This window comes from Triticum urartu, chromosome 5A, assembly GCF_056163025.1.
Source record: "Triticum urartu cultivar PI428250 chromosome 5A, HENAU_Tu73, whole genome shotgun sequence".
NCBI lineage: Eukaryota > Viridiplantae > Streptophyta > Magnoliopsida > Poales > Poaceae > Triticum > Triticum urartu.
In genome coordinates this window covers 634,553,844-634,573,204 of record NC_141877.1, presented here as the reverse complement: position 1 = coordinate 634,573,204, position 19,361 = coordinate 634,553,844, and the positions used below count along the sequence as shown (strand labels likewise).

The window sequence follows — 19,361 nt, the reverse complement described above, 5'->3', positions numbered from 1 at the left end:
TATTGCTAGGGTTTTGATGACCAGGGAGGGAAATACGCTATGCCCAGCTCTCGATGAGTTGTTTCTTGCCCTAAGCCGCCAGCAGGTCGTCCCTTATATACACGGGTTGACGCCCTGCGACCTAAAGAGTCCCGGCCGGCTCATAAACAGTGTCCGGCTCGGTGACTAGTTAATCCTGCCTTATAATACAAGTCTTGCCATCACGGCGGTTTATCTCTATGGGCCGTAGGTCGCCTGTGGGCCTTAGACCCTTTATTGAACCGCCATCTTCATGTTTGATCTTGGGCTTCATATGATGAATCACCTTTGTGTAACCCGGCCCCTCCTGGGCGGCTTACACAAATAGTTATATTCCCAACATTAGGCCCCAGATTGATTTGAACCGGTTCATGTCAATCTTGAAATACCTTAAAGAAAGGCCTTCTGTCTTTTGTCTGCGCAAAGGTTATAACCCGCCGTGATGTCATCTTCTGGATCCATGATAACCCGCCGTGATGTCATCTTCCATTAAATCCATATTTTATTCTGTCATATCTTTTAATGGATCTTTATCCTTACTGACTGTTGCGAAAATCGAGGCGTCGGAGTCGTTGGGCAATGATGCCTTGACTCCTCGTTTCTCGCGCCTTCTCAGTCAGCTCTTCCTTATAAAGAGGCACGACCTAGGTCTTTTCCATCCTCCCCCTTCGGTCCTCTTCTTTCTCTCGACCTTCCTCTGTTGCTCGAGCTCCGCCGCCGATGCCGAACTCCTCGTCTTCGCCAACTCAGGACGCTGCATCAACCTGAACCCGACCAGAGATCCATGGCGGACCTCCGCAGCCAATCTGCATCTGTAAATTCCTTTACATCCCTGTCTCAGATCCTCATTAGGTTTTTCAAGTTCGCCGGTGTTCATCGTTGTTCGTCATGACCACTTCATGGATTTCACCTCCGCAACCTGATTTGATCTGCAAAGGAGTGCAAACTCGCGCGATAGCTGTTCCTCCCCCAACTTTAATACAAATAGATCCCCTTTCGCTTGTAAATAGGCCTCATTTAAGCTTATGAATTCATCTGTACTGCTTTTAGGTCTAGAATATTTTCCTTTCTGTACATCTGTTTGATCCAAAATAATATCTGCTAGATGCGAAACTTGTTTGTGCAACACTTAGGCAAAATCTGTTCCTGTTAGATCTGTCTATCCACAGCAACCGCTGGTTTAAAAGATACGTTACAGAATCACATCCTTGTCAACTCCTGGCGGTTTTAAAATAGCTTAATTGCTTCTGATATTCACAACGGCTTAACCGACTAGATATCATTAGCCATATGTCATTAGGCCCCTTTGTAAGCCGCCTTCTTGAATAGAATTTAAAATGCTTTCCCCCGGGTTAAACTGAACCAGAAAAATATTATTTTGTCATAGGCTTCCATCTGCATTATGGCACCTAAGGCTCCCAAAGCTCCTGTGACCTGTAACTGGGTCAGGTCCATTGTTACTGAAAGCACATTGTCTGATTTCGTGAAGACCGACTATCTGCCCAAGAAAGAAGTCATGTCTTATCGCGCTCCTGACCCGTCAGAGGAAAAACCTCAACCCAAGGAGGGTGGAGTGATCGTTTTTACTGATCATATGAACCGGGGATTTGCTCCACCCGGTTCAAAATTCTTTAGGGATGTTTTGCAATTTTTTGACCTCAGACCTCAAGACATCGGGCCCAATTCCGTGTCAAATATTTGCAACTTCCAAGTCTTCTGCGAGGTGTACCTTGGAGAAGAGCCCAACTTACTTTTATTCAGGGAATTGTTTTATTTAAACCGGCAGAATGAACGTGCCAATGGGCCCAGTCTGGAACTTGGCGGTATCTCAATTCAGCGGCGGAGAGACTGCCTTTTCCCTTATGCTGAACAGCCAAGTCACCCAAAGGATTTGAACCAGACATGGTTCTATTGCCAGGACACTTCTCCGGCTGATGAAAACCTGCTGTCCGGCTTCCGTGCTCTGCGCCTTGAATCCAACCACCCGCTGCCGGATAAATTAACTGCGCTTGAACGTCTTCACTCACTCCCACCATCAAGAAAATCAAAGCTCTCTTGGGGAACGGCTTAGATGGCATTGATTTGGTCCGAGTCCGGATCTCCTGGCGGGTGATTCCGTTAAGCCGCCGCCCCGGCTTAATGTGTAGTTACTCAGGCGAGAAGGATGACCCGCTGCGTCATAGTCCTGATGAATTACCCGATTACATGGTTGAAGCCATGACCCAATCCTTACTGAAAGAGGGCTCGGTGGTTAGTAGTGCCTTCGGCCTTCTTCCTTTCTGCAAGAAGAATCCGGCCCCTGTAGTAAGTCATTATCCTCACCAATTACCTTTATTGTGTTATACCCTGTTTTTACTCATAACCCTTTATCATTATTTACAGGCAAATGATGATTTCTGGAAGGTCAAATATGACCATGAAGCTGCCAAGCGAGCCAGAGCAGTCAAAAGAGCCGAGAGGAAATCCGCCAAGACAGGAACTTCAAGGAAAAAGAAGCCAAGCGCTTCAGATATGTTTAAGCTAGATGACACTGATGACGATGAAGAAGAGGTAACTCTTAACTTCCCTGACTCTTTTATCATCACCTTACTGACATTAACTCTTTTCAGGAGGATACGGGAAACAGCCAAGCCGTTGAGGACGAGGTAACTATACTCTCCTCCGACTCCGAGCCTTTGCCGCGGTAGAAAATCCGAAGAGTGACCCGGAAAGTAAGATTTTCACATCCTTTAGCTTACCAACACTAGTAGAAAAAGGGTCAAACGTGAAGCACATTAGTGCCGGTTCCAACGGCTAGCCGCGCCGCTCTCATTAGTACCGGTTCGTGCCACGAACCGGTACTAAAGTGAGTGGTGGCAGGATGTTGTCAGTCCGGGGCCCCTCCAGCACCTTTAGTACCGAGCCGTATCACGAACCGATACTAAAGGTCGTCCTACATAGACCCTTCGTCCACCCGAGCTCGCTCTGTTCTTCCTCTTTCCCCTCTCCTCTCTGTTCTTTTCCCTCTTCCTCTCAAGCTCATCACACATTTTGCCCAAGATTTGAAGGCCCCCATCCATTCAAATGATCACAAAGGTTAGCAACTCTTTCCTTTCATCTCTCATTGCTAGATTAGCTCGTGCAATGCTTTATATAGTGATTGATTTTTGAGTTTAGTAATTTGGGAGGAATTATATATATGTGCTAGTATTTGATTTATATGCAATTTGAGGTCAAAAATAACACTTAGTTTTGCATATATAGGTGTGGTTTACTTAGTACCTTGTAAATCTCTGTCGTAACCACCGTCGATCGCTCGCAACGTCCCGTCGCCGGCACCACCTTGTGGTGAGCCTCTTGTTCATGAAGTTTTATATAAAAAATTGATGTTTGTGTGATTTGGATATATAGTTACTCATATAATTATCTTACCCATACGTTGTTTGTTATGCATAGTGCCATGGTTTTGATATCTGTCCCCGTCGGCCCTCGTCCGGGTTATGATTCGGATGTGGTATATTCTCTTTTAAAACTATTCATTGCATTTCGTGTTTATGACAAATTATGCCCATCAAGTTGACATAGATATTTCTATGTAGGAGGTAGTTGAACCCGAAATTCCAACCGACCCTATTGTCGAGAGGTTAAATTTAGTTGAAAGAGAAAACGAGGATTTGAAGAAAAAATTGAAAAGAATTGAGGGGGAGAAGATGGAATTGGAGTTGCATGTTGCCGATGTCGTCGCTAATCACAAGATTAAGATGGAGAAAATGCGCTTGAAGATTAGAAAGATTAGAAAATATGCCATTCATAGTGAGGCTTGGTATCATTATGCTGTTGGATCAATTGTTACCTTAGTTGCGATCTTGATCGCATTTGTTGTTGCATTTAAATTCTTTAGCTAGAGAGTTATTTGTTTGTTGCATTGAAGTGTTGTATGCTCTTTATGTATGAACTTTATGTATTGTATTAATTTGATGTTTTCGGTGCTGTGTATTGAAGATGAGCCGACAATGGATGTACGATGACTGATGCTCTCCCGAGTTCATTAGCGGCGTGCGTACTTTTCTGCTTGCGGCTGAGGCAAACAAGAGAGCGGATGGTTTTATGCATTGTCCATGTGCTGACTGTAAGAATGGTCGCAATTACTCTACGTCAAGAACCATTCACGTCCACCTGTTTGAGTCCGGTTTCATGCCCCACTATAATGTTTGGACCAAGCATGGAGAAAGAGGGGTTATGATGGAAGACAATAGAAGAAGAGGAGGACGACAACTATCCTGGCCATGGGTTCCCTGAATATGATGATACAACAATGAGGGAAGAAGCTGAGCTGGTAATGCAGGAAGAAGCTGAGCCGGCAATGCGGGAAGAAGCTGAAGAAGAGGCATCGGATGAGCCCGTTGATGATCTAGGTCGGGCCATTGCCGATGCAAAGAGAAACTATGCAAGTGATTTGGAGAAGAAGAAGTTGCAGCGCATGTTAGAGGATCACAAAAAATTGTTGTACCCGAATTGCGAAGGTGACAAGAAAAAGCTGGGCACCACACTGGAATTGCTGCAATGGAAGGCGGAGAATGGTGTATCTGACAAGGGATTTGAAAAGTTGCTGGTAATGATAAAGGACATGCTTCCAAAGGACAACGAATTGCCCGAGAGTACGTACCAAGCAAAGAAGGCTGTCTGCCCTCTAGGGTTAGAGGTGCAGAAGATACATGCATGCCCTAATGATTGCATCCTCTATCGCCATGAGTACGAGGATTTGAACGCTTGCCCGATATGCGGTGCATTGCGCTATAAGATCAGCCGCGATGACCCTGGTGATGTCGAGGGCGAGCGCCCCAGGAAGAAGATTCCTGCCAAGGTGATGTGGTATGCTCCTATAATACCACGGTTGAAACGTTTGTTCCAAAACAAAGAGCATGCCAAGGCGATGCGATGGCACAGAGAAGAACGTAAGAAAGACAGAAAGTTGAGAGTACCCGCTGACGGGTCGCAGTGGAGAAAAATCGAAAGAAAGTACGGGAAGGAGTTTGCAGATGACGCAAGGAACGTATGGTTTGGTCTAAGTGCAGATGGCATTAATCCTTTTGGGGAGCAGAGCAGCAACCATAGCACCTGGCCTGTGACTCTATGTTTGTATAACCTTCCTCCTTGGTTGTGCATGAAGCGGAAGTTCATTATGATGCCAGTGCTCATCCAAGGCCCTAAGCAACCCGGCAACGACATTGATGTGTACCTAAGGCCATTAGTTGAAGAACTCTTACAACTGTGGAATGGAACAGGTGTACGTGCGTGGGATGAGCACATGGGGGAAGAATTTGACCTAAAGGCGTTGCTATTCGTGACCATCAATGATTGGCCTGCTCTTAGTAACCTTTCAGGACAGACAAACAAGGGATACCACGCATGCACACACTGTTTGGACGATACCGACAGTATATATTTGGCTAATTGTAAGAAGAATGTGTACCTGGGACATCGTCGATTTCTTCCGAGCAGGCATCCCGTAAGAAAGAAAGGCAAGCATTTCAAAGGTGAGGCGGATCACCGGACGAAGCCTCGCCACAGTACTGGTGCTGATGTACATGATATGGTCAAGGATTTGAAGGTGGTCTTTGGAAAGGGTCCTGGTGGACAACCTGTTCCGAATGACGCTGACGGACGCGCACCCATGTGGAAGAAGAAATCTATATTTTGGGACCTGCCCTATTGGAAAGACCTAGAGGTCCGCTCCGCAATCGACGTGATGCACGTGACGAAGAATCTTTGTGTGACCCTGCTTGGCTTCTTGGGCGTGTATGGGAAGACAAAAGATACACCTGAGGCACGGGAGGACCAGCAATGTATGCACGGAAAAGATGGCATACATCAGGGTCATGCAAGCTACGCTCTTACCAAAGAAGAGAAGGAAATCTTCTTTGAATGCCTGCTTAGTATTAAGGTACCGTCTGGCTTCTCGTCGAATATAAAGGGAATAATAAACATGGCAGAGAAAAAGTTCCAGAACCTAAAGTCTCATGACTGCCACGTGATTATGATGCAACTGCTTCCGGTTGCATTGAGGGGGCTTCTACCGAAAAACGTTCGATTAGCCATTGTGAAGCTATGTGCATTTCTCAATGCAATCTCTCAGAAGGTAATTGATCCAGAAATCATACCAAGGTTAGAGAATGATTTGGTGCAATGTCTTGTCAGTTTCGAGTTGGTGTTCCCACCATCCTTCTTCAACATCATGACGCACGTCCTAGTTCACCTATGCGAAGAGATTAACGTTTTGGGTCCTATATTTCTACACAATATGTTCCCCTTTGAGAGGTTCATGGGAGTCTTAAAGAAATATGTTCATAACCGTGCTAGGCCAGAAGGAAGCATCTCCAAGGGCCATGAAAATGAGGAGGTCATTGAGTTTTGTATTGACTTTATTCCTGACCTTAAGCCAATTGGTGTTCCTGAATCGCGGCATAAGGGCAGACTGGATGGAAAAGGCACGCTAGGAGGGGAACAAATAATATGTATGGACAGACATTCTCTCACTGAAGCACACTACACAGTTCTACAGAATTCTGCCTTGGTGGCTCCGTATATGGATGAACACAAGAATTTGCTACGCTCCAAACACCCGGAGCGGTCTGATGACTGGATTACACGTGAACAAACCAGGAGTTTCGCCAGCTGGTTGCAGACACGTACCATGCATGACACCTCTATTGAAGATGACCTGTACTTGCTGTCCCAGTTACCATCTTCGAATATAATGACTTTCAAAGGGTCCGAGATAAATGGTAATACATTTTACACGATCGCCCAAGATAAGAAGAGCACCAACCAAAACAATGGTGTCCGCTTTGATGCAGAAACCAAGACAGGAAAGGAAACATATTATGGTTATATACAGGACATATGGGAACTTGACTATCGACGTGGTTTGAAGGTCCCTTTGTTTCGGTGCAAATGGGTCAATATGACACGAGGCGGGGTAACGGAAGACCCGCAGTACGGAATGATAACAGTGGATCTCAACAATCTTGCGTATGCAGACGAACCATTCGTCCTAGCCAATGATGTGGCACAGGTTTTCTATGTGAAGGACATGTCTACCAAGCCAAGAAAAAGAAAAGATAAGGAAGGGAATGCATCGTACGATGAGCCAAAGCGGCACATAGTTCTTTCTGGGAAGAGAAACATCGTGGGAGTGGATGACAAGACAGACATGTTAGAAGATTATGAAAAGTTTGATGAAATTGCTCCATTCACAGTGAATATTGACCCGAGCATCCCGTTAAATGATGAAGATTTTCCATGGTTACGGCGCAAAGGGACACACGCGAAGAAAAAGTTTCACACCCAAAGATCCGGGATGTGATCGGCTTCACTATAATCACTTTCTTATGTGTTTCACACCCAGGAGGGAATCTCTGTAATAGTTAGGGTAGTTATGTGTTTTGGCATTTGAAACGCGAAGAAATTTTATGTGCAAACAAATTCTTTCATGCCTTCACTGATTTTTTAAGCTAAATGACCCTGAAATTGAAAAGCATTTCAAATGAACTCAGAAAAGGTTGAAAGTTGGCATGGTATCATAATTTCACCCAGATAGCATGTGCAAAAAAGTAGAGAGGGTTACCGCAAAAACTGGATGCACTTCGTGTACTAAATGGACAATCTCTTTCGAAGTATCAGGGTTTCGGACGAAAACTCATCCGTTACAAAAGGAATTTCATTTTTTTAAATAACCTAAGCATTACCAAATTGAATATAATGATAAAAGACACTAATATTAAACATAAGGAAAAAGAATCACTGAAAAATCTATTCTCAAAGTTAAGTTATTCACAAACTAGTGATTTACACAAATTTCAAATAAATCAAAATTTAAACTAATCAAATTTGTAAACTACCGGTACTAACAGAAAGTTTGTAATTTTTTGTACCTAAAGCAAAAATATTCACAAAGAAACTCTAAATAAAGCAAAAAAACAACTCAAACAAAAATAAATAAAGCAAAAAAAATAATAAGAAAAAAAGCCCACCTACTGCGCCATAGCGGCCTGCATACGACTAGAAACCCAACCTGTTGTTGGGCCAGGATGCAGGCCCGCAAAGGCCCAGTAGGCCCACAGGGCAGCAGAGAACATTTAGGCCCAGTAGGCCTGCTTTGGAGAGGAGCTTGAGGGAGCTACCGCACTGGGGCTTATAAACCAGTGCGGACGCCCCTCGGCTAGCGAGGTGGGACTAAACATTTCGCACCGCACCTGCGCCAGGGCACCCCCGTTAGTGCCGGGTGGTAGCACCAACCGGTACTAAAGGGGGGCCTTTAGTACCGGTTGGAGCCACCACCCGACACTAAAGGGGGTGCGGTTCCCGCCGCTTGGCCTGGCCAAAACAGGCCATTAGTACCGGCTGGTGGCTCCAACCGGTACTAAAGGTCCATCCTATATAACTAAACACTTCAAAAATTTTAGTTTCTCCTCTGCTTCTTCTCCTCTGCCCCGTCGCCCGCCGCCCCGTCTCCATAACCCTCGTCGCCGCCCACGTCCCCATCGTCGCCGCCCCGTCGTCCCCGTCGTCACCGCCGCGCCGTCCCGGCCCGTCCCGCGTCGTCCCGGCCCGTCCCGCGTCGTCCCCGTCCCTGTCATCGCCGCCCCGTCCCCGTCTTCGCCGCCCCGGCCCGTCCCCGTCGTCGCCGCCCCGTCCATGTCCCCGTCGTCGCCATCCCCGTCATCGCCGCGCCCGTCATCGTCCCCGTCGCCGCCCCCCGTCGCCTCTCGCCTCACCGGTGAGCACACACACACACATAGTTAGTTATAGAAATGTTATAGAAATGTTAGAATTGTTAGAATTTTTTCTGTTTTTTAGTTATAGAAATAGTTATAATATAGTTAGAATTGTTAGAATTTTTTTTGTTTTTTAGTTATAGAAATAGTTATAAAATAGTTAGAATTGTTAGAAATTTTTCTATTTTTTAGTTATAGAAATAGTTAGAAAAAAGTTAGAAATTTTTCTGTTTTTTAGTTATAGAAATATTAGAAATGTTATACAAATGTTAGTTATATATATAGAAATGTTATAATTTTTTTTCATCTGTTTTTTAGTTATAGAAATATTAGAAATGTTATAGAAATGTTAGTTATATAGCATTGTTAGAAATGTTATAGGAATGTTAGTTATATAGAAATGTTAGAAATTTTAGTTATCAAAATCCAATCATTAAAAAATGTTACTTTTTGCGGGCATATAGCTAGTATTTGTTCTGGACGATGCCCGACCCGCATCCTCGCCGTCGACCCGTCCGCGACGACGTCCGACTGACCCATGTCCGGGACTGGGCTCCGTCGGGCTGGCACTGGGAGGTGCTGCCTGGAGGGGCACGCCACTTGATGAGGAACCCGGCCCCGGGTCCCGTCGTCGACCCTGATCTCGTTTGGTGGCATTCGCGTGGGCCAGTTTCGGTGCAGAGGGAGCCGGCCCCGCCGGAGGAGGTACGTCGCCGTGTCAGGGAGGAGGACGAGCACGTCCATCGCTACATGGTTGCATTAGAGGGCGGCAGGTTCTCCAATACCTGGCAGTTTCTTCAGGGATCTCACTTCAGCTATGATCCTGTGAGGGTTCCTTATCTTTGGGTGTCCACCGCCCGCGCCGAAGGAACTGCGAGTGTCCTAGATTCTTCTATAGTATTCGATCTTTATTAGCTACCTAGCTAGTGATGTACTCGATATATAATATTCGAGACGATGTATTTGAGATTATATATTATTCGAGACGATGTATTCGAGATTATATCTATTATTCGAGATGATGTATTCGAGATTATATCTATTATTCGAGACGATGTATTCGAGATTATATCTATTATTCGAGACGACGTATTCGAGATTATATTCGATGATGCTTATTATGTACTATGATTGATTCAGTTTTTCCTTATTAATTGATTGCATCCATGCATTGTAATTTGAATATATTTCTTTTGGATTAGTTAAACAAAACCTATGGTAGACAATACCGGCAGAGAGGGAGAAGAGGCCCTATTCAATATCATACGCAATCCTCGCGGGCCAGATGATGATCAGAATGAAGAAGATTATGACGGCTCCGAATATCTAAACAACACCGGGAGGGTGATATGATATTCGATCGCGATGACCGAATTGATGAAGTCGTGAACTATGAATATGACGAAGAAAATGTTGATCTTGAAACAACAAAGACCGGCGAGGTATATATATTTATATAAGAAGGCATCTGGTGATCATCACATGTTTTAAATGACTTGAAGATATATTAACGAATCGATCTTTCTTCTTTCAGCCATCCGGATCGAGCAAATCTTCAGGCAACAGGACGAAACGAGGCCCGAACAAAAAGTTGAAGGAGGGCGTAAAGTACAATATCGAGGCAATCAAACCTAATGGCGAACCATTCGCGCCTAAGAAGATTGCGGACAAGTTCGTTCGTCAGTGCGGAGTTCTTGTGAAGGACCTACTCCTGATCTCCCTTCAAGAATGGAGAGAGCCATCAAAGCCACGTCCAGGAGTTACTTTTGTCGACGACAGACAAAAACATTTGCTTTGGGAAATGCTCATGGAACATTTCACCCTACCAGATCATTTCACAAAAGTAGATGTGGACAAAGTCAAGGACCATGCTCTTAGGAAGATGGCGGTTGCATTCAAGAACCACAAGATTCGTGAATGGGCCAAGTACGTCAATGGAGGAAGGAAGACTCCAGTATTCGAGGGAGTACTAGAGAAGCAAAGTGCTCATTAGGACGATTTCGTGAAATTCAAGGATTCAGAATTATCTAAGGAACGGTCGAGAATAAACAAGGCCAATGCCGCAAAAAAGGATAAGTTCCATAAGCTGGGGCCAGGTGGCTATGCGGTGGGATTGCCTAAGTGGGATAAGTCTGAGAAAGAGATGCTGGATGCAGGTGTCACTCCAGAAACATTGAGCTGGCCCCCCAGGTGCAGGACTTGGTTCTATGCGCATGGGGGGGAGTTGGACCCGAAGACAGGCAAAGTTTCCAAGAAGGCATGTCTGGACGGAGCCGAAGATAAGCTACTTGTTGCAATAGAAGAGGCTTGATCCGAGTTGTTCGAGCCCAACAGAGAGAACGACGAGCTTACGCGTGCCCTGGGAAATCCTGAACACCCAGGAAGAACACGAGGCATGGGCGCTATTCCGTGGTATGAGGGGTTTTCGGACTGGAACGCCGACTACAGAACCCGTGCGAGAAAGAAGATTGCGGAGGAGAAGAAGAGGAGGATGGAGGAGGAGCAGAGGAAGCTAGACTATGAACGCCTTCAAGGCCTAGAATCAGCGCACGCGGACTTGGCAATCAAATTCCAGCGGCAGCAGGAGCAGATCGACTTACTTAGCCAGCAAAGGGGGTCTCAGCAGCTAGCGGATGATCCACCCATGGATAGCACCGTCCCATCCATGCTGAGAAGCAGCGTGGGTTCCGCCCTGGGCGACGCATTGCTGGATAGCTACCCAGTGGATGACATCATGGAGAACACTAACTGCGAGCTACACTTCAAAATGAAGAACATATCCATGAAGGTGGCGGACGCCCTTGCTTTTACAAATCCCCCCGAGGCAACCTTCCATTGCAACCCGATTCCAGCGGGCTATGCTCGTGTCTTGGTTGATGAGGTGGTGGATCAATATTCGGGGCTAGAGCTTGACATTCCTGGAGGTAACGATGAGCACACACTAGGAGAGGCCAACCATCGTATCATCCTATGGAGAAAGGATTGCATCATCTTTCCAAGGCCACCGACACCGCGTCATCCGACTCCTCGTCGCAGTCCGCCACCGAGTCAGCATACTCCCGCTCCTCCAAGTCCACCAACGCGTCAGGCCACTCCTCCTCCAAGTCCGGCACAGCTTCAGGCCACTCCTCCTCCAAGTCCGGCAAAGAGTCAGGCCACTCCTCCTCCAAGTCCGGCACAGCTTCAGGCAACTCCTCCTCCAAGTCCGGCACAGCTTCAGGCCACTCCTCCTCCTCCAACTCAGCCACGTCAGCCGTCTTCGCTGCCTCAGCAATCATGGAAGAGAGACGCCTCAGCTATGGTGCATAGCGGTACAAGTCAAGGTAGTACTGCAGGTACAGGCGGAGGCAAGCGATTTCAATATGGTCCAAGAAGCCTCGCGCCTCTTTCGCAGAGGCCTTACGACAAGTCCGAGGAGGAAAACGTAGCCATGGCCGAGGTGGAAGCCCATTTTGGACTGAAACCGCCACTGCCGCCAAGGGAGAAAGTGCCTGTGGAAAAGATTGACCACTTCATTCGTATGGCTAGACCACCAGCTCCCAAGCCTGTTGACTCAGACTATGAGTGCCACATCAAGAAGTTAAATCGAGCACGTCTACAGAAAGAGGCGAGCTCGAGCTCGAGCAAATCAGCTGGCAAAAGGAGCGGTAAAACCGTTCCCCAGCTGGGAGAACAGGCGGCGCAATCAATCCCCCCGCTTGTTGTGCCAACAACACATGAGAGTAGGCGCGCCCAATATTATTGTGGGAAAACCGTTAACGTTCCCGGGATGGGCGATGTCGTAATAACCGAGGAGCATATTGCGCAGGCTGAATCGATCGGGATCACTGTTGGACAACTCCTCGATATCGAGCCCATGTCTCCGACTGGAGAGGAGGAAATAAAACGGAAATATGCCCGGGGCCAACCTTTGGTCGAGCCAGAGGAAGTCAATAAGCTCCCAACGAGAATGTATGCATTGCATCAATGGTACATGGACATTACCAAGATTTCCAATCGAGAGTCCCTCATGGTGAATGTCAACGAGGAGCATTACTACCATAAGAAAGCTGTGACCGTTGAGTATTCAGAACTTTTTCAGTTATACAATAAAGACGCACTTGACAAATCTATCGTCAGTTGCTATTTTCTGTAAGTTATTTCTTTCTGTAATTTAAGTCTCAAGCTAGCTGATCATTTTGATCAATCATTACCTGTAATTATCCTCACTATATTCTTTTCTGTGGTATTATGCAAGACGAAGATTTATGAAATGAAAAAAGGTGGACGCTATGGCATTGGGTTCGTTGATCCAAATACCATTAATGAATACACATGGAAAATAGATCCATATCACGCAAAATGTGTAGAGGAAAGCATGCTACAGTTCTTCAAGGAACTCAAATACAATGAAGATATACTACTTCCTTACAACTTCCAGTGAGTCACACTGTCTTGTACTACAAATTCTGCTTTTCCCTACTAGCTGTAGCTACATGTTTTTGCTTACATATGCCCGCTTAATTAAGACATGCAAACGTGTGTGCATGCAGATTTCACTGGATCTTGTTAATCATTAAAGTTGATCAAGGAACAGTTGAAGTAGTAGACTCGCTACTTAAGAAAGCAAGTGATTACGGCATCGTGAAGGGGATAGTCAACAGGTAACATTATTAACTATATCTCAGCCTATTTTATTAGTTCGTCATTTCCTGATAACAACTATTTAATAACCCATTTATTCATTTTCTTTGTCGGCGGGCAGGGCTTGGGCAAAGTTCATCAGGGTCACTCCAGGCCCATGGAAACAAAGTCTGAAATGGTATCGACCCAAGGTAAGTAATTAAGTAGTACTACCTAGCTGCCATCTCTTTAATACTCATGCTTGATTAATTATTATCTGATCAAAATTCCATTCTCGTAAAGGCCCTGAAGCAGGCGCCGAGGAATGATCTATGTGCATACTACGTTTGCGAGAACATTCGCATGATGGCGTCCCAAAGGAGCAAATCTCAAAGACAGGAGTGGGTACGATATCGATTGTCAGAACACTATTCACAACTTTTACACCATTATCGATATCTAGTCACACAACTAATGCACATGCATATTGATCTCCTTCTTAACAGTTCAAAGAGGTGCGGGACAAGCTCCTAGCACAGGACCGCATAGAAGCAATTCAAGAGGAAATAGCGGGATTTTTGCTCGACCAGGTCATAGATCCCAAAGGAGAATACTATTACCCGCTACCGCCCACATGAACCACTTCCAATTGTTATCGTGCTCCGAAGGCACCAATTAGCTAGGCTAATGCCACTGGCTCCGATGGCACCAATTAGGAGAAATTGTATATATATACATGTGTGTATATATGTGTGAATTAATTAATGGTGGTTGTGAGACATTCGATGATATATATATATATATCTATTATGATCGGTCGTTCTACTAGAAATTCTATTTATATATATGCATAACGTGTACAATATGTAGTATCGTAAAATACCAGCAAACGAAAAAGAATTAAATGGAAAACACAAAATTAAATGAAAAAGAAATCATAAACCCAAAACCCCCCAAACATTTTAATACCGGTTGGTGACACCAACCGGTACTAAAGGTCTCCCTGCCCCCGAAGCTGGCTCGTGCCACGTGGTTGCCCTTTAGCACCGGTTCGTGCTGAACCGGTACTAAAGGGGGGGGGGCTTTAGTGCCTACATTTTAGCGCCGGTTACCAAACCGGCACTAAAGGGCCTTACGAACCGGTGCTATTGCTTGGTTCTGCACTAGTGCAAGATCCTCAATTTCTTTTGAAGCGATAGATTTATGAGAGCCGGAGGCAGACCCGGACCAGCAAAGACGTGGAACTCTCCTCTGGCTTGCCTGATGTGACAAGGAAGCGCCATGCTGAGGTTATCTCCGACTTACGCTCCTTCTTACCTTTGGCGGGTTTCATTCATCAACCCCTCAATTCATCTGACTCAAATTATCAGGATACTTCACCTTGCTCTGGAGAGTTAATGCAATCCAACATGCCGGCTTTCAAAACTGCCCCGGGTAATGATGACATGTTTACCTTATGCTTAACTTGCTCATATTTTTATACTAAACCTTCTGATTTGTACACAGCGTACAAGTGAAGCCCAGTAAGAGGGCAAAGAAAAATAAGTTGGCCGAAGAAGCGGTCGTGACTGAACCGGAGCTTGGAGCGGCTGCCCCTGATATCTCCACGCATGAGCCGCCGTCTGAACTGGCTTATGACACTCCAGCACCAACTTCTGACCCGCCCACTGAACAAACTCTTGAGGGATCTGATAACCCGGAGAATCCTAACCCAACCAAGACAATTGATTCGGAAGTTGAGATTCTTAAGACTCAGTTTGTTGAACCGGGACGGCCCACTGTTCTTGCCAAGTGCTCTGCTAAGGAGGAACTTTTGGAGCGCCAAAAGGCCAAGCTGGATGTCACTGACTATACTCATCTGAGTATTGGAGAGATTGTCTCTGGTTACATAAACCAAGTGCACAGCAGTCGTGACCTGGAGATTGACATGGTGAAGCAGATACAACAAAAATCTGAGGTATGACCTTGTTACTTTTCCTTACTTATACTTACTATACCAGCCCCCAAGTCTATTGCTTATGAGACAATATGCTATAGACTCAGAATTCACTTAGTACTGCTTGCCAGACGACCGGCTTATCTCAAAGGCCGGCTTTAGAACAAGATATTTAAACCGGTGTAGCATAATATTTTGAACTTGCAATACGCATTAGCCCCCAAGTGCCAAGTATCTTTGCTTGCAAAGTGCTTGGGACTTAACTTCCATGAATCGCCCCAGCAAGTCAGAGTTCTTCATCATACATTAGCCCCCAAGTGTCAAGTATCTTTGCTTGCAAAGTGCTTGGGACTTAATGTTCCTTTATAATAATTCTGACTATAACCCGGCATTGATGCAGGCCACCATAAGTCAATTTGAATCGGAGATTGCTGATCTTAAGAATCGCCTGACGGCTCAAGAGATTGAAATCCAAAAGGCCAACTCCAAGTTTGAGTTCAGCTTATCTGAACAAGAGAAATTGAAGAAAAACTTTGAAGCTGACAAGAAAACTTGGGCTGATGGAAAAGCAACCTTGGTCACCCGAGCCGAGAAAGTAGATGCGTCACTTGCAGAAGCAACAGCCGAGCTATCCAGCTTAAAGCGCCGAATATCTCAAATGGTCTCAGCGATCTTTGGTAAGCCACTTGTGCAAACATTAAATGCCGCAAACCTTCTTTTGATGACTATTTCAATTGTTACCTCCAACTCACCTGATGTTTGTTAACACAGGCCCCAGGAGCACGAACCTTAACCAGAACATGCTGGTCAAGCTAAAGGCAGTCTATACTCTGATGGAGCAACTTTACACTGGGTCACAACGTGCTTTGGCCGTTGTAGCTTTGTCAAATGATGTTCCCCATCTCTTGGCTGACATGCTAAAGCGGCTCGCTGTGCTACCTCAGTGGGTCCAAGAGCTAAGGCGGGCATCTGCAAGAGCCGGAGATATAGCCGCATTGAGCCGGGCCAAGGCGTGGCTGCCAGAGCTAGATCCGGCCGACATCGCCCTTGGTTATCCAAGTTTGAAGAAGGATGGCACTTTGTTTGAGGAGAAGGATTTCACCGCCTGCGTGAGGGAGATACGCCCTGTGGCTACTCTTATCGGGAATGATACTGATCTTACCAAGTATCAGCCGGGTTATGACAGCAAGAACCGGAGACTCCCAACGCCTCACTACGATGCCGTCAGCCTGATACCTCCAATTCGTAAGCATACCTTTACCCCTGAAGTCGATCCAATCGGGTTAATTGACGATGAGGCTGAATTTGAAGCCTTGAGTGGCATTGACTGGTCGTCATCAACCTTCCAGGATAGGGCAGCCGACGGATAAGCGGAGAAGGATAACCCGGAAGCTTCGGGTCAGCCAAACGAGTGAACCACCAGGCGTCATATGTTTATGTCTTGTGAAAAAACAATGCTTCATTATCCAGACTCGAGGAGTCTTGTAATAGGGTAGGAAAACACTTGATTTTTGCCATGCCTTCATGCATGTTTGTGATGCTCAACACTTTCTTAAGCCGTCGTCATTATATGCTTCCGGTTTATATTGGTCTTCTGCTTCTTTTATTTTTAAAAGAAAATTGCTTGTATTGCCCTGCATACAAAACAAACACAAGTCCCTTGGCGATTTATCGCATCGGGGGTTACATAAGGTATTGATAACCCGGGGTGCGAACCAAAAAATCATATAAAGGCCGGCTTGCGATTACACCTGTTAGACATGATCATAACAGCATACTTGTGATTCTCTCGGTGATCTCGCCGGCTTATGCGACCAAACAATGAGGATAAGTTTTAACTCCTAAAACTTGGCACATATGACGCTTTCTATGAACTGACAACTTTATTTGATCCATATTAAACCGGTGGAACAAAAACCACCCCATAAACACTTTCAAGAGTATCTCAAAAGCAGTCAAATATTTCATACTTACAAAGTATAACGAGTAATAAACAAAATTCAAAGGCTTCTGATTCAAATACGATCAGTGAACCATTCCAAAGGGGTTAAGCTAAGATTCAGATACGATCATATAGCCCCCAGTGGATTTGGCGATGCCGATCAGGTGGGTATCGACAGCTATGTTCTCTTTGGTTCGAATACGACCTATGTTTGAACAGGAAGCCCCCAAGTGATCCTGGCTAGATTCAGATATGATCATAAGCCGTATCAAGTAGAAAGACAGATTAAATATGATCCGCTCCCTGTTGGTTATTTCAACGTCATGACAAGGAAGACATGTAAACTTTTGAGGATGAAAAAAGACAGAGGTCCTGATTTATAGCTTTTATAATATATACATCGTCAAAATATGTACATCCTGAGAGCCGGCGGCTCAAGTATAATAAGGCCGAAGATGAGCGATATTCCACGGCCGGCGGGTCTCCTCTTCCGACTTACGTGAGTCTTTGTGCTCTCGAACATTGATGAGGTAATATGACCCGTTGTTCAGGCTCTTGCTGACCACAAAGGGTCCTTCCCAAGGAGGGGATAATTTGTGCATGTCGGATTGATCTTGGGTGAGCCGAAGCACTAAGTCACCTTCCTGAAAGGTTCTGGATCTAACCCGGCGGCTGTGATAGCGGCGCAGGTCTTGCTGATAAATTGTTGAGCGGGCTATTGCCAAGTCTCGCTCTTCATCCAATAAGTCAAGCGTATCCTGACGAGCTTGTTCATTATCAGCTTCAACATAAGCCGCCAATCGGGGCGAGTCATGACGGATGTCACTTGGCAGGACCGCCTCTGCTCCATAAACCATGAAGAAAGGAGTATAACCCGTAGACCTGTTAGGTGTAGTGTTGATGCTCCAAATCACAGAAGGTAACTCCTCCACCCAACAACCCAGCGTCCGCTGTAAGGGGACCAAGAGCCGGGGTTTTATACCTTTCAAGATCTCCTGATTGGCTCTTTCTGCTTGACCATTGGATTGAGGATGGGAAACTGCCGAAACATCAAGCCGGATATGTTCTCGTTGACAGAACTCTTCCATGGCACCTTTGGAGAGATTAGTGCCATTATCAGTTATGATGCTGTGTGGAAAACCAAAACAAAAGATCACCTTTTTCATAAACTGAACCGCCATGGCTGCATCACACTTACTGACCGGCTCTGCCTCAACCCACTTTGTAAATTTATCAACCGCCACGAGGAGGTGTGTCTTTTTATCTTTAGACCTCTTGAAAGGTCCGACCATGTCAAGCCCCCAGACTGCGAACGGCCAAGTAATTGGAATCATCCTTAACTCTTGAGTCGGCACATGAGCTCGTCGTGAGAATTTTTGACACCCGTCACATTTACTAACCAGATCTGCATCAGCGTGAGCTGTCAGCCAATAAAAACCATGACGGAAAGCTTTGGCCACGAGAGATTTTGAGCCGGCATGATGACCGCAATCCCCTTCATGAATCTCATGAAGTATCTCCTAACCCTCCGTAGGCGACACACAACGTTGAAACGCCCCAGTGACACTGCGATGATGCAACTCACCGTGAACAATTGTCATAGATTTAGACCGCCGGATGATTTGTCTCGCCAAGATCTCATCCTCAGGCAACTCTCCCCGAGTCATGTAAGCCAAATATTGCACTGTCCAATCTAGGATGACGTGAAGAGCCGCCACCAACTGTGCTTCTGGGTCTGGAACAGCTAAGTCTTCCTCTGTAGGTAACTTAACAGAAGGGCTATGCAAGACATCCAAAAAGGTGTTAGGCAGCACCGGCTTACGTTGAGATCCCAGCCGGCTTAGAGCATTAGCCGCCTCATTCTTCCTTTGATCAATGTGTGCCACTTGATAACCCTTGAAGTGCCCAGCCACAACATCAACTTCACGGCGGTAAGCCGCCATGAGGGGATCCTTGGAGTCCCACTTGCCTGACACCTGTTGAGCCACGAGATCTGAGTCACCCAAGCATCTTACCCGGCTCAAATTCATCTCTTTGGCCATCCGGAGACCATGGAGTAAGGCCTCGTACTCAGCTGCATTATTAGTACAAGGAAACATGAGCCGGA

General features: G+C 45.8%; 1 protein-coding gene across 1 annotated transcript; it reads left to right on the top strand.

Annotated features, from left to right (window-relative positions):
* The first annotated feature begins 802 nt into the window (after positions 1–802).
* LOC147973593 (uncharacterized) lies at positions 803–16,682 on the top strand. The gene is made up of 6 exons (XM_087524730.1): positions 803–832; positions 2,401–2,568; positions 2,628–2,701; positions 14,883–15,333; positions 15,713–15,989; positions 16,084–16,682. Exons 1-6 carry the CDS (start codon positions 803–805, stop codon positions 16,680–16,682), a joined length of 1,599 nt encoding a protein of 532 aa, XP_087380856.1.
* Positions 16,683–19,361: the final 2,679 nt, after the last annotated feature.

What these genes read in the sequence shown, in the direction of transcription:
- LOC147973593 (XM_087524730.1), top strand. Translation starts at nt 803, where the DNA reads ATGGCGGACCTCCGCAGCCAATCTGCATCT. An exon ending in GACTCCGAGCCTTTGCCGCG is followed by an intron (nt 2,702 to 14,882) that starts GTAGAAAATCCG and finishes ATTTGTACACAG; the next exon opens with CGTACAAGTGAAGCCCAGTA. An exon ending in AGATACAACAAAAATCTGAG is followed by an intron (nt 15,334 to 15,712) that starts GTATGACCTTGT and finishes GCATTGATGCAG; the next exon opens with GCCACCATAAGTCAATTTGA.